At 50.4% G+C, this 22960-nt stretch overlaps 3 protein-coding genes across 7 annotated transcripts; 1 reads left to right on the plus strand and 2 right to left on the minus strand.

The window, feature by feature from the left end:
- Nucleotides 1-430: 430 nt before the first annotated feature.
- PIGW (phosphatidylinositol glycan anchor biosynthesis class W) lies at nt 431-3428 on the minus strand. 2 transcript variants are annotated; one of them, XM_038157924.1, is made up of 2 exons: nt 3371-3428; nt 431-1969 (listed from the first exon to the last, which is right to left on the minus strand). In XM_038157924.1, exon 2 carries the CDS (start codon nt 1953-1955, stop codon nt 435-437), a length of 1521 nt encoding a protein of 506 aa, XP_038013852.1. In that variant the 5' UTR covers nt 1956-1969; nt 3371-3428; the 3' UTR covers nt 431-434. The 2 variants fall into 2 exon arrangements, with proteins under 2 accessions (XP_038013852.1, XP_038013851.1); XM_038157923.1 differs by lacking the exon at nt 3371-3428 and adding an exon at nt 2472-2624.
- Nucleotides 2760-20835, plus strand: MYO19 (myosin XIX). 4 transcript variants are annotated; one of them, XM_038157917.1, is made up of 25 exons: nt 2762-2817; nt 3808-3897; nt 5489-5633; nt 5872-6020; nt 6253-6366; nt 7099-7231; nt 7446-7515; nt 7886-7988; nt 8201-8297; nt 8750-8826; nt 9164-9254; nt 10567-10738; nt 10935-11008; nt 11102-11223; nt 12837-12950; nt 13316-13492; nt 14340-14486; nt 14712-14819; nt 15454-15524; nt 15879-15988; nt 17730-17893; nt 18480-18609; nt 18764-18849; nt 19127-19417; nt 19798-20835. In XM_038157917.1, exons 2-25 carry the CDS (start codon nt 3886-3888, stop codon nt 19924-19926), a joined length of 2886 nt encoding a protein of 961 aa, XP_038013845.1. In that variant the 5' UTR covers nt 2762-2817; nt 3808-3885; the 3' UTR covers nt 19927-20835. The 4 variants fall into 4 exon arrangements, 3 of the variants coding, with proteins under 3 accessions (XP_038013846.1, XP_038013847.1, XP_038013845.1); XM_038157918.1 differs by lacking the exons at nt 18480-18609; nt 18764-18849; nt 19127-19417; nt 19798-20835 and adding an exon at nt 16354-16450 and having other exon boundaries at nt 2760-2817; nt 17730-17855; XM_038157919.1 differs by lacking the exons at nt 17730-17893; nt 18480-18609; nt 18764-18849; nt 19127-19417; nt 19798-20835 and adding exons at nt 16354-16450; nt 16905-17004 and having other exon boundaries at nt 2760-2817.
- A 195-nt stretch (nt 20836-21030) lies between these two features.
- On the minus strand, nt 21031-22960 carry ZNHIT3 (zinc finger HIT-type containing 3). The gene is made up of 4 exons (XM_038157925.1): nt 22833-22960; nt 22647-22678; nt 22436-22579; nt 21031-21509 (listed from the first exon to the last, which is right to left on the minus strand). Exons 1-4 carry the CDS (start codon nt 22910-22912, stop codon nt 21304-21306), a joined length of 462 nt encoding a protein of 153 aa, XP_038013853.1. The 5' UTR covers nt 22913-22960; the 3' UTR covers nt 21031-21303.

The raw sequence follows: 22960 nt of genomic DNA on the forward strand, positions 1-22960 counted from the left end.
TATAAAGAATTATTCTTATCTATTATTTATGCAAGGGCCTTCACTAGGTAAATCTTGACACAGCTAGGCCTCTCCATATAATTACTCCTCATCTTTTCATCTGGTTTCTGTTCTGCCTTGTTATCTAATTCTTTGGGTATGAGCACAGTTCACTAACTGTAAATACAATTTACTCTCAGGAGCAGCAGGAATATTCAGCAATTTTCAAACCTAAGTTTTCAGGATAACGTGCAACAGCTCCCAACAGGTAAGATCATCAACTGTATAATTTGGTTAAATGAACCACTAAAGAGTAATCAACACTAAATAATAAAAAGCTCTGCTAAATTATAAATTATTGCAACACATCCAGGAAAAATACTAATTTTTCCATTAAATACCATCATTCAACTACAGCAAACAAAGTCCAGCTAATCCACTCAGCCAAAGCGGAATCACCAAAACTTTAATACTATATTTCTGGCATGCAATATATACATAATTAAACAGTTAAAAAACATGTACAAGTGCAGTATGCATAATGTAAAGGCAGCCTTGCTGTGGATTGTGTCTATCAGGATGTTCACAGCACCAGTCATAACATTGGCTAGCAAGAAGAACAGTAATTGATTTTTGTTAATAGCACTAATCAGGCATAGCTGTGACAGCTCGTCTTGCCTTCCCACCGGCTCGACCTCCATTCCGTGCTTTTTCCCAGAACCAGGGGGCTGCACAACCTTCCAGCAGCAGGGCACGCTGGACCCCTTGACCAGCAGCTTCGTGAACACCAGGGTGAGGTCAGTGAGCACAAAAAAGCCCAGCAGCAGCAGGCAGTGGGCGAGCACCCAGGCGCAGAAGGGCAGGTTGGCCACGCGGCGGGACACGGGCTCGGCGCACGCCTGGCACAGCTGCAGCAGCACCGACAGCCCCAGAACGGCCAGGGCCAGCCCCCCGAGGGCTTCCAGCCAGCCCCGCACCGAGCTCCTGCGCTGCAGCAGCCACAGCCCCACCTGCACGCTCGCCAGGTAGATGGCCAGGTAGCCAAAGAGGGAGAACAGCCCTTCCCGGTTGGCATCGAGGAAACCGAGGCGGGAGCCCCGGCCGTCGCTCCCGTGCAGGATGAACACCTTCAGAGAGGTGGTGCTGAGGAGGAGCTGGTAGAGCACGGCCACAGCTAGAGCCACAAGCCAAGCCTTCTGTCTGGGGAATATGGCTAAAAGCAGAGAGGCTGCAAGTCTCACCAGCGCCAAGGTAAAGAAGAAGTTCCAGTGCACGCCGTACTCCGAGGTGTGCTCGTGGTACTCGATGGATTTAACGCTCAGCAGCCGCCCAACGCCGAGGGAAATCAGCGGCCACACGGAAAACACCTGCCTGGCCAGACTGGAGAACCTGGGCTGTGCGGTGTGAGGCTTCTGGCGAACCTCAGGGCAAACGAGAGCATTTCCAAAGATGAAGGCTCCCACCCCCAAATCCATGGCTCCGGTGCCGTAGGTCTCGGCCTTGGCGTATCGCCGGGGATACTGCGGGAAATCCACAGCCAAAATGCTGATGGATGTCAGCACGTTGACATAAACACGGAACACAGTTATTGCTGGAATGCACTCGGGGTCCAAGCATGCCTTCTGGAATTCTTGTACAATTTGCCCAAAGGGCACTCTGGCCTCCCGTTTGGTCTGGCCGTATATTTTGGAAAATATTCCGGCACAGAAGGCAGCAAGGATAACTGGTATGAAAAAGATGATTGGAGACAAGACAGTGCAGGAGAACAGGAGAGGAGACACCAGCACCAGGAAATCCAGCAGCAGACTGTGCTTCCTTGAGCTTACAGGTTTTCCATGGTGCAGGTAGTACAGGATCAGGAGGAGCCCTCTGCAGAGCAGGCACAGCGGAGGCAGGGACAAGCCTGCAGAAATTTCCAGCAAACTCGTTCCGTTCAGGTTGCTGATAAAGGCTTCTTTCAGCTGTTTTTGGGACATTCTTCTTCCCTCCTCTGAAAACACAAAACGTGTACTTGAGGCAGCTTTGTAAAACGGGTCTCTGAACTCCTTAAAAATGAATCAGCTCATTAAAACAACATTGATTTCAGAAGTTACTGAGTTGGTTTTCAATTTAAAGAACACAGAGCAGCACTGGAGCTGGCCTGGGAAGCCAAGGACAGGCACAGGCTTGAGGAACCTCCACCATTTCTCATCCTGCTGTGTTCCAACAAGACAATTCATCCATTTTTGAGGGAGATCTCTAAACATCAAACACTCCACTGACTATTCACATGGTGACCACGCTGCTCGGTAGAACACACTTTGCCATATCCTCTATGGTCCAAATGGCACAGATACGTAACAACGTGGCCCTACAGAACTTAGTGCTGCCTGCTCAGTACAACCAGCAGCCGCAGCCGCCGGGTACCTTTTTACAGCGGGAGAACCCGCGGGGTGGAAAAAGCGTGAATAAATCGGGGGTTTTGCTCAGCCGCGGGCGGAGCGGGAGCTTACCGGGAGCGGGGGCACGGACGGCGCTGAGGGGCCGGAGCCGGCGGGGCCCGCGGCCGTGAGGGCGGGAGAGGCGGCCGCGGGTGGAGCCGGGGCCGGGGCCGGGGTAAAGCCGGGCCCGGTAAAGCGGGGCCGGGGTAAAGCCGGGCCCGGTAAAACGGGGCTGGGGTGAAGCGGGGCCGGGGTAAAGCCGGGCCCGGGGTGGAGCCGGGCCCAGTAGAGCCGGGCCGCGTTCCCCGCCCGCACTTTCGCCGCTTCCGCAGCGCCCGAGCCCCTCCCCGGTTCCGCCTCCCCGGCCCGCCCGCCCCGCTCCGCTCCCGGCCCCGCTCCGGCCCCGCTGCCGCCCGCGGTAAGTCCCGAGCCGGCCCTGCCCGGTACCGCCACCGGGCCCGGCCCGCCCCAGCCCCGGCACCGCGCGGCCCTGAGGGGACACCGCGCCCGCCGCCCCGGGGAGCCGCCCGGAGCTGCCGCGGCCCGCCCGTGTCCCCGCGTGTCCCCGGCGTGTCCTCTGTGTCCCCGTGTCCCCGAAGCAGGCTCTGCAGGGATGGATCGGGCAGGGGGTTGGGGATGGGATCGCGCCCGGGACTCCGAACTGACTCCCAAGTGGTGTTTTCATGCCGGGTTAGGAAGTTAGGGATGGAATAGGAATAACAATGGAAGAGGAAGGGGAATGGAATAAGAAGAGGAACTGAATAGGAATGGAATAGAGTGGAATTAGAATAGAATAGAATTAGAGCATAATAGAACAAAATTAGAATAGAATTAGAATATAATAGAATAGAATTAGAATAGAAAAGGAATGGAAGTAATGGCAGCCTCAGCTGCAGGAAGGACAGAATTCTTCCTGGCGCTGTGACTGGAACCTCAGCGTTTATCACAGAAATTCAAAGGGCCTGACTCACCTTGGGCTGGCTCCCTGAGATTTTCAGAGGAAACAGGAAGGGGACAACACAAACTTCTCCGGGTCACTCCCCTTCCCAAAGCTCTGGCTTCTCTGGCACTGTCAGACCCTCAGATCGGCCCTGTTTCTCCAAACAGGAGGAATTTAACAAGTAGTTGCAGTTTCTTGCCAATAAAACTTGCTTTATTGAAGAGAAGCAAAGCATTTTATTCCTGATGGAAGGGAAGATACACAATTCCCTCCAAAAAAGCTTTATTTGTAGGGCCAGCAGCACATGGCCATCACTCTGGGTAGGATTTCCAGCTCCAGTGTTACCTGGGCTCCACTGGGATCAGTAATTCCGTCTGAAGTGTTTGGGATTTGCTTGTGGAATCCACTGGAGAATGACATGCCCAGAGTTATTTTTATCTAAACTCCTTTTTGTTTTCTTTATTTAAGCATTCCCCAGTGTGATTTGAATGAAGTACCCTAAAGTAAAGGCCCTCTCCAGTGTTCCCGTCCACAGGCCTGGACAAGATGCCAAAGCAGGTAAAAAGAAAAGCAGGAATTGTGTGTGCTAATTAAATGTTACTGCCAGGAGAGAATTCTTGGCTTATTTCCATGCAGTCAAGATTAGGTAACTACTAATGAATATTCACCCCTGCTTCATGAATTGACTGGACCTATTTACTGTGGGTTTCAGCTGAATTAGAGACAGCAGGCAGTGATTTTTGTGGTGCCCTGGGCTCTAACTGGGCAGGTGTTCGTGCAGGCAGCAAGCACATCCTAAGGCTGTTTGTTCAGGAAGGTGAATGGACAGGAAAGTTGGGATTTATTGTCAAATATTCTTTCACTTTTGGCTGAGCAGTCATCATCTCAGCTGAGCAGGGCAGCAGAATCAAGCCCTTCCTCAGGCCTTGCAGTCTCACAGTGGGTTTAACTTGCCTGGTGTGACACAGGGGCACGGGGAGAAAGGGGAATGGGCAGGAACTCCTCAGTCCATGCAGTGTTTCCTAATTGTGGTGTGTGTTCTCTGACAGCAGCGAGCTGCTTAATGCTCATTCAGAGGAGAAAAACAGAAATCACTTGGAGGGCAGGCCTTTACTGCATTGCTAAGCTTTTTTTTTTCCCCTTACTGTGTAAAATTCTGTATTACTGGAAATGAAGTATTTATGCTGTCTGCAAAAGATAAAAATGCTCCTAAATGAGTGGTTTTGTTTTGGGTTTTTTTTTTTTTTTAGGAGCATGCTAAGTGGGGTTTGAAGTGCATTTTCCCTATATTAATGAGCTCAGCTCACACAGTGGGAATGCTGCTGACTAAATTCAGCATTTTCTGTATAAACAAGGTGATGCTGTTCATTGGTAACTTGTGGTACAGGTGAGCAGGGATAGTTTGGAGAACTTTCTGTCAAAGAGAAGGAGATAACAAGAGGAGTGTGCAGAATGCAGAAATCAGGACTGGCATCTCTTCCAGTCTTCCTTTTCTCTTCTAGCCTCTCCTTTCCCCAGCAATGGCAAACAGGTCCTGGAATCTCTCTTCTGGCTGGTTTTCCATTACACACAACAAGTGTGCCCTTCCAAGTAATGCTATCAAGGACATGGGAGCCCAGAGGCTGAGATTTGAATATTTTAAGTGATTCAAAGGGGACAAAACTTCAGCTAAGGCAGGGCAGCTCTTCCTCCAGCACCACTCCTGTGCCCTGGCTGTGATGTGTGCACCCTGCAGCTCTCACCCTAAAAATGAGAGTGTTTGCTGGGGAAGCTGTATTTGTTTTGGCCTGCAGGAGCTTCCAGCTGTACCTGCAGCCAGCCCTTCCTGCCCCCTGAGCCCAGGGCACTGCTTGGATTGAATGCATGACATGCAGAGGCTTAGAAATGAGCCAGTTGCAAGAGCATGATGTGTGTGTGTGCAGAGCTGCAGTGTGAGCCCAAGGCCACGTTCTCTGAGTGCCTCTGCTCACAGCCAGAACCCTTTTCTAACATCAGAGCAGGAGGAGGAGTAGCTCTCACATCCTGAGGTCTGCCTCCTGCTGAGACTGAAATTCGGTGACATGGAAGCAGCAGAAGAGCTGGAGCAGGGGGATGAGGTGAAAGTCCAAAGTTCACCTTTCAGTGGTGCTGATCTGACATCCCCCTCCAGGAAAACGGCCAAAGGGAAGATTCTCTCATCCAGAATGACCTCAGTGAATCATTTGAAGAAGAAGTTAGAGCCTTCCTCGGTGACGAAGAGAAGCTGCATCTTTTTGACGACCTCACCAAGGTGAACCCAGTGACAACCAGGACAGGTGAGCAGCCAGGGGGATCCCTTGCCCTGCTGGCCACTGACACGTGGCAGCTCCTGCTCTCACTGCATTAACAGCATCAGCACAGGAGCTATGTGTGTTACACCTACAGCACTCTCCTGGTCACCTCGTTCTCTGTTAAACCTGATAGCTAACACACCTGAGACTCTTGTTACCAACAGGCACAGCAAAAGTCAAACACACTTTGCCAAAGATGCTGACAGGAGGTGTTGCTTTTCAGTTCTGAAATGTCTTCAAGCAAGATACAGAGTCAGCCTGTTCTATACGAATGCTGGCTGCAGCCTGGTGGCTTTAAATCCTTTCCAGCCTTTCTCCTGCCTCTACTCACCTGAGCTCATGAGGGAGTACCACGTTGCACTTTGTCCTCAGGTAACCTTTGTGTTTGAGATCACTGTCCTCCTGCAGAGCCCAGGTGTCAAACTGCTCCAAATTTATCTGAGAAAATACTCCCACAGGATAAACCCCATTTCTTGAGAAATATTAGTTCTGTTAAAAGAGCAGTGCTGTTTTCAGGTGAATGTGAGATGACCCTTGCTGTCCATTGCTGTTGAACTCTGTGGTTACTGTACCCTTAAATATGAACATTCTCTTTCACTGCCAGGATTTAAAACCTCACATCTTTGCAGTAGCTGAGCAAACCTACAGGAATGTCCAAAAGCAGATGGACCCTGTGAACCAGTCCATCATTGTGAGTGGAGAAAGTGGTGCTGGGAAGGTAAGGAGATGTTTTTCTGTGACATTGCTCTCAAGTTTTGAGCTCTGCCAGTGATTTGTAGTGCAGAGTAGTGCAGTGAATGAGCAAAGATGAATTAAAATCCCCTCTGACACAGCACGTAGCCAATCTGCCCAGCACGACTCTCTTGAAATGTGTGTGAAGCATTTAAGTGATTGCTGCAGTTAAACACACTCTGCTTAATATAGCAGCTCTTCAGGTGACATCTGTCATTTCTGGAGGGCTGGGTTTGAATCATTCAGCAGGAATTGCACCTGAGTTCATGCCTCAGCCTGGTCTGTCAGGGAGCTCTGTGAGTCTCAGCAAACCCTCTGTAAAGACTGAGAGCAGAGATTCAGCTCCTGCCCTGGCCCTCCTGTGATGGTCTGTCCCTGCTAGGACCATGCTGAGGGTATTTTAAAGCCCAAGAACAAGATGCTTTGCTGAATGCTAATGACTCAAAACCCATTCACATTCATCCCAAGGCAGTCGCTGTTCATTGTGGCTGAGCTTCCAGGTGGTGACACCTCGGTGGAGCACTCCCACTGCAGCAGCCCTGCAATGTGTGTCTGTGGCACTGAGTTTGCACTGAACCAGAGCTCTGAACCTGACACAGTTCCTTCTTTAGCCTCCCCTCCACCTGCACACTCTGTTTCCAGAAGGCAGCAGTGCTCCACTGCCATAACTGATGGCATGTTAAGGACAAAGAGCTACTGTCACATCTCTCCCTTGCAGACCTGGACCTCTCGCTGCCTTATGAAGTTCTATGCCTCTGTTGCTGCCTCAGTGATCTCCCCAAAAGGCAACGAAACCGTGGAAAGGATAGAGAAGAGAGTGCTGGATTCCAACCCTGTCATGGAGGCATTTGGTAAATGTGGCTTTTTTCACAACAAACTAAAGCAATGGCCACTGTGGGAATTTCCTCTGTTCCCACACGAGTCTGAGCTATCTCTTGGTCCTCTCCTTACAAACAAACTCCTCAAACACTGGAGCTATTTACAGAGCACCCTAAATACCTGCATGTGCTGCATGGCACAGTGGGAGCACTCTGACTGTCGTGTCTGCCACTGGCAATTTCACAGGGAACGCCTGCACCCTGCGGAACAACAACAGCAGCAGGTTTGGGAAATACATCCAGCTCCAGCTAGACAGGTAGGAACTCCTGGGTAAAACCTTACCTGTTGTCTTGGTCCTTTAAATCTTTATTATCTTGTTCCTTTAAAGCTTATTTCTGAAATCTGCCATAGAATATTTTATGTCTTTAGAGCGTATTTTGGTTTGCTGGCAACTTAAACTGTTATTATTTTCCTTTTTTTTTTTTTTTTCCTGCAAGCTCTTACCCTGATCTCTAAAAGAAAGCAATGGAAAAACAGAGACGTAGTTAAGAACTCTGAGTAAAATAAGAACAAAACTGAAGGTGAACTGCAAAGCATTCACAGTCAGTTGGTCTCAGAGCAACTCAACCCCTCTGGGGTTCTCTGAAGAGGTTTTGTTGAAATCTTTGCTCTTTTTCCCCCTCTAGATTCCATCATCTGACTGGTGCTTCCATCCAGACTTTCCTTCTGGAGAAAACAAGAGTTGCCTATCAGGCCCCCAATGAAAGAAACTTCCATATTTTTTATCAGGTTTGCCTACAGTTAATTTTGCTGAGTATTTCTGACACACAGTGGGGATGGAATCACCAGATTTAGCACAGTTGCAACTTTTAATAATTACCAGTTTCACTGTCTGCCAGGCTTCCAAATTAAATCATCCTCCCAGTATGTTATTCTTCACTGTCTGAGAGCTGTAAACACCAAAGGCAGAATTCAATTTTTACCTCGTTTTCTGTCTCCAGATCACAAAAGGTGCTACTGCAGAGGAGAGGCTGGAGTGGAACCTTCCAGAAGGGGCTGAGTACCACTGGCTGCCAAACTCTGAAAGAAACTTAGATGGTAAAGATTAGCTTCACTAACTAATTAATCAATGCATTAATAATGGTTGGAACTTTAAAGGGAGGCAGGCAGAAATACCTCCTGTTCCATCCCCTGCTCAGCCAACAGCAGATGTTCTGCAAAGCCACCTGCATTAATGGGATTCTTTCTAAGTTTCACTTGGCACTATTAAGTCTTAAAGCTTAAAATCAGTCACCTGCCTTGAACCAGCTGGTTCTGGCCTGGCACATTTGCATCTTTGTGGCTTTGTTTAGAAACTGTCTTGTCTTTGCATGCGCTTCACCTGACAGAAAATACCAGCGGGTTGGTTCTGCAGTTTGTGTGTGGGATTTACGCAAACAGCTTCCCTGCTCTCCAGTGACCATTCCAGCTGGATTGCATGTGCTGAGATGTTCTGCTTGCCCCTCTGTTGGTGTGCTTGGCTTTTTCAAGAGCGCTGTTTGGCTTTTCAGAGGACTGCTTCGAGGTGACCAGAGAGGCAATGTTCCACCTGGGCATCGGCCGCACCACGCAGAGCAATATTTTCAAGGTCAGCCCCACAGCAGGCACAGCACGAGGCTGCTGAGGATGTTGGGAATGTGTTCCCAGGGTGGGATTGCTGCTGGGATAAATCCCTGTCACTGGGCAGAGCTGCTGCTCCTCACTGGAGAGCCCTCAGCCCCGCATCAGGCTGCACAGGTGAAGTTAGAGCAGAGCTAAAAGTGTGCCCCTCTGAATTTCAGTTTGCCTTCAGGAACAGCATTAGGGAAACACAGAACTTTGGGGTCTGTTTGCTGCCTTTTGTGCAGGAGTGGGCAGGAGCCTGTTCCAGGCTAAAGGAAGGCTCAGGGGAGCCTGTCCTGAAAAACTCCCTGATTGCATTCCAGGTGTTATCAGGCCTGCTGCACCTTGGCAATGTTCAGTTCTCCAACCCAGTGGATGAATCTCAGCCTTGTGAACTGCAAGACAAAACCAAAGGTGAGGCAACAACCATGCCGTGCTCCAGAGCCTTGTTCAGTGCAGATGCCCAAGGGAAAGGATTAGAGAAAGAAAAGAATGGAGAGAATTCTTTCCTTTATTTAGTTAGTTAATTTAGATTTACTTATTGTATTTATTTCATTATTAACATTTCTTAAAATTTATTAAATCTACCAAATTTTTGCTTGAGTAATTTTAACTATTACTACTTTTCATTATTAACTCCTTTTAACTACTAATAAGTCTAATTACTTTATTAATAACGTAATTTTGAAAATTAAATTTGTTTTAAGTGTATTGAATTTATTGCATTTTAAATGAAATTTATTTAATTTAAATTCATTTAATTTCTTAATTCAATTCAGAAAGAATTCCTTTTTAAACAAAATAATTTGAACAATGACTCTCCTGCTGATAGGAGACGATCAAGGCTGTGAGCAACCCAAAATTGAAGTGTGTTTCTGTGAACAAACAAAAACCCAATGCTCCCCTGCCCTGAGAGATAATATCCTTCCCTGACAGGTCAGGGCAACTGCAGCCTTACCCAGTGATTTCAGGAGGATTGTTGGCAGAACTGGGGCTCTTGTTTGTAATCTTACTCTGCCATCACAGGGCTGGCAGAACTCTGACCCAGAGGGAGAGCAGAGCTTTTCACATGAAAGCTTGGAAGTTTTCATGATAAAGACCAAAAGGCAGTGACAACAAATCTGTTAAACTGCAGCAGAAACAGAGGTTGTTCTGCCTGTCTTCAGGAGGCTTGTGGGTCTGGATTTCCTTCAGAGATAAAACTGCCCTCAATAGTGAAGGTTCCTGCTACAATTTCACGTGCTCTGAACTTAAACTACTTCATATTCAAATGATTTGGAATGCAGCTCAGCTGAGAAAGATCTTAAAGGCTTTGTCAGCAAATACTCGTTCTTCTACACTTCCCTTCTATCCCCAAATCTCTCCTTTTTTCCTGGTCATGACTGTTTGATTTGTCTGTCTGGATTTTGAGGTCCCTGCTCAAAAAAGGTGAAAAAGTAACAAAGACACACCTAGAGAGAAAATCAACTTCAGTGTGGCAAACTGCAGCCTCTGCTGGTATTCCCTTTAAAGAGAGGACCCAGAATTCTAGGGGCACTCTGCATCCAAATTAAAGAGTCTGGTTTTGCAAAACTTAATCCCAAGTTTGGGTAGAAAGATCCAAAATCCACATTCAAGTTGGGGAGCTGATGGAAGTGGCATTCTCCTACACAATCTCTAGCCCTTCCTTGCTTTCAGAGGTGTGAACACACCAGGTAACCTTGCACTGTTTGTTCTCCTGAACAAGAGTTTGTGAAGACCACGGGGGAGCTGCTCCAGATTCCCATTGAGGAACTCCTGGAATCGCTAAGGATTCGAACCATCACTGCTGGAAAACAGCAGCAGGTGTTCAAGAAGCCGTGCTCCAGAGCTGAGTGTGAGACCAGGAGGGACTGCCTGGCCAAAGTCATCTATGCCAGGTAAGGATGGCCTCATCCAGGTGGCTTTTGGGAGGCAGTGGGGAGGCCAGAGGGATTTCCTTGCTGCTGTTTCATGGCAGCACATCAGAAATTCCTCTTCCTCCCGGGTGACACTGATGGAAACAGCAGTAAAAGAAACAATCCTGATTATTGCCAGCAAGCAGCTTCCAGCTAATCCCACTGTTGCTGTCTGCAGGTTGTTTGAGTGGCTGGTTTTGGTCATAAATGAAAACATCTACACGGATCCCTCAGTGTGGACCAGCTTCATAGGTATGGCTATCCCACCCTGCTTTAACTCAGGGGCCAGCAGCCCTCCAAGCTGCTCCTAAACTAAAGCTCCCTGTCCTGCCACGTTGCTCCCAGGTTTGTTGGATGTTTATGGCTTTGAAGCCTTCCCTGAAAACAACTTGGAGCAGCTCTGCATTAATTATGCCAATGAGAAACTGCAGCAGCACTTTGTCGCTCACTACCTGAAGGCACAGCAGGTAATACCCAAAGTGAAGATCAAATCCTCAATGTCTGATTTAAACCAGCATCTTTGTGTCACCTTAATTGCATTGCTGTGCCCATGGCCAGGTGAACCTTCAGTCAGTAATGCCACAGAAAGCAGTGGGAGGGAGCAGTGCCTTTGTGAAGAGGGGAGTGTGGGACAGCTGGAGTGACCCAGCTTTGTCTCCTGGGGACTGGAAATCTGTTCCCAGCCCCACTGGATCTCTGCCTGTCAGACTGCTTGCTTCTCCTCAAAGAGCTGAACACTTGAGACTCAATTCTTGGGCTAAGTGCAGCCTGAATTGAGATTCTCTTGGAAGTTTCTGCTTACAGCCATGAAGCATAAAGTCCCTAAAGAGTGGAGCTTCTAGGCTGAGCTTGGTGTGAAGGCAGAGCCCACCAGACCCCTGTCACCCACACCTGAGCACGTGGGACCTGTGGAGGCCTCCTGCCACAGGGGCACAGCTCCCTGAGCCCAGCCAAGCCCCAGTGTGCTCCAGCTGTCATCCTTGAGTAAGAAGGGACACAAATGCTGTTGTTTCACAGCACAGATTTTTTTTTTTGCACCTTGCAGTCCCTCATGGTCACACAGTGCTAATTCCAGCTCTCATCTGAGTGCCCTGCAAGGTGCAGAGTCCCTGCCAGGGCTGCTGCACTGCTCCTCCCCACTGCAGATCCATTACCAAAATGCTCTTTGCCATTAACTGGAATCAGGGAAATTATTTTCTTTATGGCAGCAGCCTGCTGGCACCTCCTGCCTCGCAGCAGGCTTCTGTCAATTTATTCAGGAGTTAAGTATTTCTTTGACTGCCATTTGTGCTTTGCCATTGCCAGGCTGCTTTCCCTGCCTGCCCTGGTCAGCATGCCAGGGGTTAATGGTCAGGGAAGATGGAAAGCAAGTTCGGGCACACAATTGCTTTGCTCGAAATGGCTCCATGACCTCTGTTTGTAGCACCCCTCCCACTCACTGCCTGCCCTCTTACCTCTGGATCTGGCTGTCCCCCAAACCACTTAAATGCCATTAGTGGCTGTGCTGAGCAAGCTTTTGGCAGGAGGCTTTTCAAATAACTGCCCAGAGCTTGTGCTTGTTAAACACTGCTGACAGTTTGTCCTGTAATTCAGCATAAATATTGTACCGATTATTCCAACCAGTATCTCCCTGCATTTCCTTTCAGATCAGGCTTTGCTTTAAATGGAGCTCAGTCAGTCAAGCCTGGCACACAAAGGTTGGGCTGGGGCCGTGTCCCAGTCCAAGGAAGGAGTTCTGCTTGTTCCTTGTCCTTCAGGGAAAATCTCAGCACAGCCAGGAGAGGCTTTGTGTGACTGTGGCCTTTGTTTGCTCTCTAAAGCAGCCTTGCAGCACACTCTGATAAATCCAAGGGGTTCCCAAATCCTCAGATAAATTGTTCCAGCAGGCTCTGATCCACACCCAAAAGCTACCTGGGGTAGGATATCCTCGTGTGGGTTGTTTTTTTTCTCAAGCTTGGTGTTGACCTGCAGCTGAGCTGGGATTAACTCCTCAAACAGGACCTGGATCAGCTGCCCAAGGCACAGAGTTCTGAGCTCTGGTGCCCTCTGCTGCAGAATAACCCCTTCCCTCTTCCTTCAGGAAGAATATGCAGCTGAGGGCCTGCAGTGGTCATTCATAAACTACCAGGATAACCAGAGCTGCCTCGACCTGATAGAGGGAAATCCTCTCAGCATTTTTTCCTTGCTGAATGAGGTAAGTGTGATCTCAACCCTTCATTTTTTGGGCCCAGGTTCCTGCCCTTGTATCACACCACTAAAGAAAACACAAATAGTAAATTAACAGAAAACCTGTCAGCTATAAAATTTCTGCAGGGTGTCAGTTTCACAGAATCATGCCACTGCTTCCTCCTGCTCTGTTTCCCTCTGATCCTGGATGTTCTGATTCAAATATGAAGCCTCAATTACTCTTTCCCCCCCTTCCTTCCCAATATTTCAGGCCTTGCATACTCAAAGCAGCTCTGAAGGTAACATTGCTACAATTTGAATGTTAAATGTTGTAGCTTTTAGAGGCAGTTCTTTGGGACAAATAAGAGATGCTGCAATTGTGTGTCCTTGCAGGAGTGTCGCCTGAACAGAGCCTCCAACTCTGACCTGTTCCAGACCAGGATTGAGAAAGCCTTGTCCAGTAATCAGTGTTTAAGTCGAGATAAATTTAGTAAGAAGCCCAACTTTATCATTTCACATTATGCTGGCAAAGTCTGCTATCAGCTGGCAGCAATGGTGGAGAAAAATAAGGTAGGTGTCTGCAGAAAGAACTGTTTAAAAAAAAAAAAATCTTAAAAGTGTCTTAACAGACCCAAAGTGATTTAAGTCAAACAAATACATTCAGTGCTGGGTACTGGACATTCCTTGCTGCAAATGAATCCTTCAGGCCCTGTGAAACTGGGTGATGTCCTTGGTGGGATTCTCTGAACCACCACTGGCACAAGCTTTGAGCTGGGGTTGAAGTGAACCATCACCAGATCAGGGCTCCTTCCATTCCTGGGGCATGCAGGATTGTTAATGGCATCAGGGCGTTTTTATAACTACAAATACAGCACTTAATTCCCCCCAAAAAAATCAGATAAATTTATGAGAAACAAGAGCTGGGCTTAGCTGCTGAAAGTGCTCAAAGTACTCAAATTTTGGGCATCAGGGAATACCTGAAATGTGAAATAGTCTGCAGAGAGCAGGGTCCCTTCTCAGCTCTGACATCCCCAGCAATTATGGCAAGTGCTTTTATTTATTTAGCAATAAAACACTATATTTTAATTCAAAGGAGTATTTCTAGTGCCTGCTGCAGTCTGTCCTTCAGGGATTAAACCTGTCCTGAGAGCTGGAGCTCACTCAGGCTGTGTAAAAAGCAGTGATGGGAGCAGTTGTACATTTGCCTGGATTTGCTGAATGTTCAGCCAAACATTGTTTTCTGTTCTAAATCTGACTGTGAATGAATGCACATCACCAGATTTGAAACTGCAGCTGTGGTCACATCAAATTTGGCATCAGAAATACTGTTCTATCCCTGTATGTGGAATTCTTAGTTATTTTCAGAGGTGCAGGTGCCTGCCAGGTCCAGACACTGACAGGTCATGTCTGTTTGCAGGATGCTGTTCCACCAGAGCTGGTCCACGTTTTGCAGAACTCAAAGGATCCTTTGCTCCAAAAATTATTTCCTGTGACAGAAAAGAACCAAAATAACACCAAAACCCAGAACAGAGCAGCTGTTGTTACAGTGGTGTCCAAGTTCAAGGTACAGCCCATTCAGGTTTCTGCTGTAATTTTGGAAACTTCCTGGATTTACCATCAACAATTTGATGAAATGCATCCACAGAGTGGATTTTTTGCTCCAGCTGTCCTGTGGAAGTGCTCTAACACCGAGTCTGTAAAGCCATCCTTGCCAAGAGCAGCTTCATGGGGTGGATGGGAGATCCCTGAGGAGGAGGAGCCTTGCTGAGCCCTGTGTTTGTTCCTGCAGAGCTCCCTGGAGCATCTGATGGAGATTTTGAGCAGAACCACACCCCATTACATCCGCTGCATCAAGCCCAACGCTGACTGCAGGGCCATGACTTTCAGGAGAGAAGAGGTAACTCTGGCAGGGCCATGACTTTCAGGAGAGAAGAGGTAACTCTGGCAGGGCCATGACTTTTGGGAGAGAAGAGGTAACTCTTCCCAAGCCTCTCCCCAGGGCTTTGCACTGGCTTTCTTAGGACCTTGAGTCACTTGCAAAGCTCTTTGCACAGCACATTTTGGAACAGCTCCTTGTCCTTTGAGATAAGCACCCTTGCAGAGTCACTGAGGTGCTTGTCCAGATCAGCTCCTAAGCACAGCAGCTCTCCCAGCTGCACCTTGCTTGTTGCTGGGGGGATTTGGGGTGCTGCCCTCCCAGCCCTTCAAACAGGTGGAGGGGATCTGAGCAGCCCCGGGCACACAAACACCTTCAAAACTAAACTGTGCTCGCTCCTGGAGTCCAGGAAGCTGAGAAGCTTTGGGAGCAGAGCAGCAGATGCTAAAGCTGTAACTAGAGAACCTCATCTCCTGGGCAATCAGGCTCTAAACACCCCTGGAATCTGCTGAGCATGGAAATACCAGCACTGAGCCTGGAAACACCAGCACTGGCTTTTCACACCCTGCTGGCTGTGGATGCCCAGGACAGGGCACACAAGGAGCAGCTTCCACCAAAGTCAGCTTTGCCTAAACCATCTCAATTTGTGCCTCAGGTTCTCAGCCAGCTCCAGGCCTGTGGAATAGTGGAAGCCATCTCCATCAGTGCAGCAGGTTTCCCAGTCAGGTAAGTCCAGCTTCTTCAGCATAATCCATTTTTATAGCAATTAATGGCATTTACTTATTCAGAAGAGCTTATAAGGCAGGAAACCAAAATATTTTGCACCATCAGCACATCCAAGCACAATTCCTGTCCTAGCTTTGCTACTGTTACTGGGAAATCTGAATTTCTTACAAGTTCTGTACTTTCTGGCCTGTTTGGCATTCAGGCATCAGTCTGTTTGCATCCCATGCACTGGATCCACAAAGCCATTCTGGAATTCTCCCCCTTCAGAGGATGAGTTATTTAGCATTCAGCAAAAAGGATCAGTTATTTACAGGAGGTTCTTGCCTGGAATTCACTGCACATTTTGTCTCCCAGGATCCCTTTCCAAAGTTTCACTGAGCGCTACGAACTACTGAGGAAATCCTGGGGCTCCACTAAAAAAAGAGTGTGGGCTAAAAGCAGCTCTCATCCTGCTGAGAACAAAGGTGAGTTTCTTCAGGTAGTCCCCCTGCCATCAAATAAAATTGCCACTGCAGCCGTTTGGTATCACACAGAGCAGTAATTACTGTATTCACCACTATTCTCAAAATATTTCCTTAACCTATCACCAACCCGAGTTTCTAATTTGCTTAACACTTCAAATCTTACCCCTCACTGCTGGCTTTCTGTGCTCCTCCTGGGTGGAACAGTCACAGTTTCAGAGCTGGCTGGGGTTCCCCTCACCCAATATAATTTGATTTAGAGTTGATTCTTTAGTAGACTTGAAAACCACTTACCTTTTGCTTTATTTTCCTTTTCCTTCCTTTCTTTCCCCCCACCTTGTTTCCTTGCTGAATCACTGACCTTCCAGCTTACCTGGACTCTGCTGCTTCTTCCACCTTTTGCAAACTTCTCTTTTCCTAAGCGAGAGTGAGGATGGACTTTAACAAACACAATCCAGCCCGCAGGTAATGCCTTTGCTCTGAGCTGCTGAGAGGAGCTCATCAGGTGGTTACATTTAATATTGAAGGGTACTGCAGCCCCTTTCTGCCCCACATGAATCCCCTCTTCACCCAGGGGGTCAGTTCAACGAGCAGCACTGTGGGAAGCAGGAGCAGCCTGCTCAGATCAGTAAAATTGGTGGAAATCTGTTCACCCTGTGGAAATGGGGTGAAGTAAGGCAGTGCAGGCTGGAAAATTACTTACACAGTGGATCTTTTCCCCCTCAGTTACAAACCCATTAACTGCAAAGCCTCTTTGTGATGGGTTTTTAGTCCTTTTTATCTTGACTGCAAACAAAGCAAAACAATTGCCCAAATACAGGGATAAGCTTTTGGTTCCCTTATCAGCCCAGCCCCATGAACACCATCAGAGCCACCAGATGTCTTCCTGTAAGCAAGAATTGCTTCTATTTGTTTTCAGGACCTTAAAATGCTCTCATCTCCTTAGAAATATTTATAGCAGAAAAGCAAACAGTATCCAGGATGGAATGATGCAAAACCCATCCAGCCCTGTGCATGCAGGAACTCCTTCAACAATCTCTCGTTCCAGGTCTGAATTAAGTCTATCTCTATCTCCAAAGAGATTCACCTGGCTGACGTGTTTGTAATGTAAAAAATTGTGCACTGTGTCCCAGAAATGGCTTTAATAACCTGTAATTGCTGCCATAAATTCCTGCTCAGTACAGGACCCCAGAGCTGCTCCCGGTGCCCTGTGACAGCTGTACAATTGTGTAGAATTTGCTTCCCCTTCCTGCACTTTTCAGTACATTATGGCTACAGTTCCCTGCCTGTTGTTCTTTGCTCCCACAGCTTTGAGTTTCGAGTATTTAACGGGATTTTCTTAGGACTGAGCTGCTCAGTCTGTTCTTGATGGCATTGCTGCTTTCCCCTGCTTCCACGTGGGGTGCTTGGAATGGGAGAACACCTGAGCCTCCGTGGTTCACTCTAGATCTGCCCCAAATGACAGTTTGACCTGTGGAGAGCAGAGGTGGTAACAGATGAGAGGGCAGCACCCAGCCACAGCCCACTTTGAGCACCCCACGCTGCTTTTCTGCTGGCTGGCCCCTGCTGGAATCTGTGCTGCCACATTTTGGCCTTGAGCACAGCAAGATCAAGTGCTCTCGGCCATCCCCTCTTGCTGCAGGTGTTTCCCCTCTAAGTGGCCAAGAAATCCCAGTGCAAAGACAAAGCCCTGGCCCCCATTTCCAAATTTTGTGGTGCCTTCTCCTCAATGTTTTGCTTCCAGGTGAGACTGCAGCGATGGGTGATGACAAAGCACCACGTGCTGCTGTTCTGGAGATCCTTCAGGATGCTGTCAGGGGACAAAGCCCTGCTCAGGCAGCGGGGAATGGAGCAGGAACCCCCTCAGTCTTCTGTGGCAAAACCAAAGTGTTCCTGGCCAATTCCCTGGTAAGTGCTGTTCCTTGGCTGATGCCTCTGGAGCGCTCAGAGCCATCCTGGCACAGACAGAGGCACAGCTCCTGCCAAGCCAGTGTGACCAGAACTGGGCATTTTCCATCCAATTATTGAACTCAATCAAGCAGCCATCAGAATGCAGCTCTGCAGAGCACTTTGTGCAATGGACGAGGAGCTGCACTTGTGTCAGAATCCCAGTAAAGATGGCAGCTGTCCTTAGCTCCACAGGACACATTTGGCTGCTCCAAGAGGCCTTGGGAAAAAGAGAGGAAGGAGTCAAAGGCACTTCTGCCAAGCTTGCAGGATGCAGCCCCAGAAGCAGCCCCTTCAGTGCAGCTGGGTATGAACCTGCTGCTGGGACTCTGGGAGGCTCCAATTTCCTCCCCAAGAACTTCATTTTCATTTCCATGTCACCTGAAAAGCACCAGTGAAGTGCTGTCACCTCCCAAGCCCAATCCAGCAGTCACAGGACACTGGCATGAGGCTGTGGTCCCCTGGCAAACACCAAGAGGCTGGAAAAGAGGGAAGAGCTGTGAGCACAATTCCACCCCTAACTCCAGGCTCCTGTTCCCCACTGCAGCTGGAGCTCCTGGAAGCCAGGAGGGCAGAGGTGTTAAATGAGAAGGCATTTTGCATCCAGTGCTGCTGGAGAAGATTTAAAGAGAAGAAAACAGCAAAGGAGAAACGCTCTGCAACTCTCATCCAAGCAGGTGACTTGTGGGGTGGGGCTGAAATAACAGAGCAGGGGACATTTCCAGTCACTCTGGGGGATTCCAGTGGCACGAGTGGCTGAGTGCCATCTCCCAGAGTGTACAAGAGCTGCTGAGATTCTCTGCACTCAGGTTTCTCTCCTCCACTCCCCAGCTGTTCGTGCCTGGCTGGCCAAGAGGCGCTTCCAGAGGCTGCGCAGGGCTGCCCGCGCCGTCCAGCGGGGCTGGAGGAGCTGGAAGGTGAGTCTGGGGACAGGACAGCACTGCAAGGAGCCCGAGGCTTCTTGGGGTCTGAGAAAGGGTAATAACTCTGAGAACTACAAACCCAGTGCTCCAGAAAACCCTTCTCCAGCTGAAGAGCAGATGGCAGTCCTGTACAGCTGCTGCTGCAGCATAAACTCATTCCTTACCTGCATGGAAATCGGGGAGTGCTGTCCTTCCAGACTCCTACAGACTCACTTTTGCAGTCCTCACTTGTGCCCAGCACAGCTGACAACGCTGTTGTTGTGTCTTTCAGGCAAAAGCGGCCGCGCTGGCAGCAGCGGAGCTGGACGAGGGGGAAGGCGAGGAGCTGCCAGCCCCTGGAGCTGCCCTGGCCAAAGCTCTCTGTCGTGTGGGCACAGCCACAGCGTGGCCCCTGCAGGCAGCCGTGCAGCTGTGGCCCCTGGGGCTGGTGCTGGCTGCCGGCCCTGGCGGGGCCGCGGGGCCGCGGCGGGCGCTGGCGCTGCTGGGCTGCCTCAGGGGGCTGCAGGAGGGCCCCAGGGCACACCCGGGCTGTGGCATCACCTCCATCAGAGCCCTCCCTCAGGTACCCACCCCTCCCTGCTGGCTGCAGCTCGGGAACAGGCTGGGGTAGCATCTCCCACTGGCTGGCACTGCCTTCCCTCAGAAAGTGCACTCGCAAATCACCCTTGGGGCTGGGGGGGAGCATTTTTGTGTTTGCATCAAACTCGGGTGCTGCCAACAGTGCCAGGTCTGGTGCTGAGCACTGCACCCTCCAGGCTCTGAGCTGATCTCAGTCCAGCTCACAGTGCTGGCATTTTCTCTAGTGACCATTTCAGTCCGTTTGTGGGGGCTCCTCTGGAGTTCTCTGTCCTCATCCCCCCGTGCTTCGTACACTCCAGAGCTAAATGTGAGCACAGAACCAGCTGCACATCTGGCTGAACTCTGCCCCTCTTGTCCCTGCAGGGCCCTGTCAAGTTCCACTGCAGGAGGTCCCCCCTGCACTTTGCCAACGTCAGCCCCCACACGGAGGCGTTTTCCATCACGGGACTCAACCAGATCCTGCTGGACAGACAGCAACTCCTGCCCACGTAGCTCTGCCCCTGTGGCCTCCAGGGGGGCTCTCTGCAAGCTGCTGCTTCCCAATCACTCAGTGTCCACTCGTGCTGCTACCTCAGAGCTTCCACAGTGCTGCCTTGTACATACAACAAGAGGGAAAGGGATCCACCTTCTAATGCACATTACAATAACCTTACACTAACATTAAATTGCATTTGCTGTGGGTGGGGGCAGCTCCTGCTCCCCCTCCACGTTACAGGAAATACCAACGCTATGGGAACAAATCAATTCCAACAGATCAGGTGCTTGAAGCAATGAATACTTGAACTGAACTGCCTGCAGCAGGCAGAGCGAGCAAATAATGCCAATAAATATTCCTGATTCCTGCAACCGTCCTGACTGACCACGAGTGACCCCAGGGGGGTGAGGAGCAGCCAGCTGCAGCTCTAGGGGCAGATGTCTCAGGGAAAAGCAAGGCTGGGCTCTTGCTTTTATCTACAGGACCAAAATCCGTGAGCTCTCCCAGCTGCCAGGTGTGTGCAGAGCTCCCCAGACAGCACCACCCTGCCCAGGGGCTCACCAGGAGTGCTCTGAACCCTCCCTTTGCTGCTCGTGGATCTTGAAAATGTTCAGCTGCTCTTTGTACGTCATTCAAAATAAACTGCTCAAAGCCTTGTCAGGGTGTCTGACCCTTCCCAGCACCCTTTAGTGAACAAAACCATTTCAGAGTAGTCGTGGGTTAAAATAAATGCAGATGTATTTAATACTGACTCTGTGAAGCAGCATTTCCTGTGCCAACAGCAAGAATTCCACAGAGCACCCAGTCCAACCCCCAGGATGTAAAAACGAGTCCCAGCACAGCCCTGCCCCTGTCTGTGAGCTCCAGGCTGCACTCAGAGCCCCAACACCACGGGCACAGGGGCCAGGACACGGCACAGCAGCTCTGGCAAAGCTCCCAGAATAAAAACAGGCAGGAGAAATGACAGGAGCCCCATTCCCCAGCAGCTCACAGGGAGGATGTTCTCCTCCTCCTGGGGAGAATAAACTGCTGAATATTCAAAATAAACTGCTCAATGCCTTGTCGGGGTGTCTGACCCTTCCCAGCACCCTTTAGTGAACAAAACCATTTCAGAGTAGTCGTGGGTTATAATAAATGCAGATGTATTTAATATTGTCACTGTGAAGTCACATTTCCCCGTGGCTGCCAGCATTTCTGTGCTAACAAAGCATTCCACAGAGCTCCCAGTCCAACCCCCAGGATGTAAAAACGAGTCCCAGCACAGCCCTGCCCCTGTCTGTGAGCCCCAGGCTGCACTCCCTGACACACGGGCACAGCACAGTGCACACGCACTGGCGAAGCTCCCAGAATAAAACCGTGCAGGGCAAATGAAACCGGACCGATTCCCCGGCAGCTCACGCGGGGAGGACGTTCTCCTTCTCCTTCTCCTTCTCCTCGGGAGGCTCCACGATGGCCAGGCAGCAGTCGGCGAACTCCAGGAACAGCGGCTCCTGCATCAGCCGCCTCAGGAGGGAGCCTTTGTCCCGGGCGCGCTCCAGGGCCAGCAGCAGCTGCCGCAGGTGCGGGTTCCGCAGCAGCTCCCGCAGCTCCGCCGACTCTCCTGCAGCGGGGAGGGAGGAAAAACGGGGCTCCAGCCGGGCCGGGGGCCGGCAAACCCGCCCCGGGACACCGGCAGCGCTCCCGGGGAAAGATCAGCTCCCTGGGAAACCCAGGCACTGGTGCTGAATGCCAGAAGGAAAACAGGAATGGAAATAGGGATGGAAATAGTAATGGAAATAAATAAATGGTAATGGAAATAGTAATGGAGATAAATAAATGGTAATGGAAATAGTAAGAGAAATAGGAAGGAGAAGAGGGAGGAGAAGAGGGAGGAAAGGAGGGAGGAAAAGAGGGAGGAAAAGAGGGAGGAAAAGAGGGAGGAGAAGAGGAAGGAAGGAGAAGAGGGAGGAAGGAGAAGAGGGAGGAAGGAGAAGAGGGATTTGGACAGGCAGGATGTGGACAGTAAGAGACAATAAAAAGCAAAGAATTCCAGAGGTCCCACTCTGCCACAAAGCCCCCCTTGCTGACAAAGGATTACCCCCTAAAGCAACAGCCTGCTGCATAGTCACAGATCTCGGCCAGGATTCAAACATTCCTTTCACCCGAGGGTGTTTCTGCTCAATTCCAGCTCCCCCCCTTCTGGTAAATCAATTTTCTTGGTTGCTCAAAGTCCGAGCTTTCCCGACAGGGAGGCAGTAATTCTCCTCTTGGGATCTTGCTGTCTGTTATCTCCACCCAGAGAGGATCATGCAAAGAATTCCTTGATTATCTTTTCCATCCCTTGAGCTGGCTACACGCAGTACCTCACGCGGCAGAGTTTCTATTTCAACATTATGCTATAGCCTAAAAACTGCATTTAGCGTTAAACTGCTTAAAAGAGATGAACACAGCACTTGAAGGAGATGGCCGCGGCAAAGCTCCCAGCCCAGCCCAGCGGCGTTCATCTGCAACCCGCCCGGGGCCAGCCCCACACGGAGCGCTTCTCACCCAGCAGCTGCAGTCTCTGCGGCGGGACGCGGTCCTGCTCCTCCTCCTCGCTCGGGATGTCCTCCGGGGCTCCGGTGCCGCCCGCGGGGGCTCCGTGCCCGGCCGCCGCCTCCTCCCGCCGCCGGGCGCCGGGCGCGCAGCGCTCTGCGGGCACAGCCGCGTTAGCCCCGGGGAGCCCCGGCCGGCCCCGCCAGCCCCGGCCCGCACTCACCGCGGTGGCTCCGGCAGCACGGCACGGAGCAGCTGCGGGGAGAACGGCGGGAGAGATGAGCCCGGTACCTTCAGCCGCGCCCCCCGCCCGTCCCTCGCTCACCGGGCCGTGCCCCCCGCTCCCCCCAGCCCGCCCCTCGCTCACCGGGCCGTGCCCCCCGCTCCCCCCAGCCCGCCCCTCGCTCACTAAGCGCTGCCGCAGCGCGGACAGCGGTACCGGGCCGCGCCCCCCGCCCCGCACTCCGCGCACGGCCCCGGTGCCCGCATGGCCGCGCCTCCGCTTCCGCTTCCGCCTCCGCTTCCGCTTCCGCTTCC

Source organism: Motacilla alba, chromosome 19, assembly GCF_015832195.1.
Source record: "Motacilla alba alba isolate MOTALB_02 chromosome 19, Motacilla_alba_V1.0_pri, whole genome shotgun sequence".
Taxonomy (NCBI): Eukaryota; Metazoa; Chordata; class Aves; order Passeriformes; family Motacillidae; genus Motacilla; species Motacilla alba.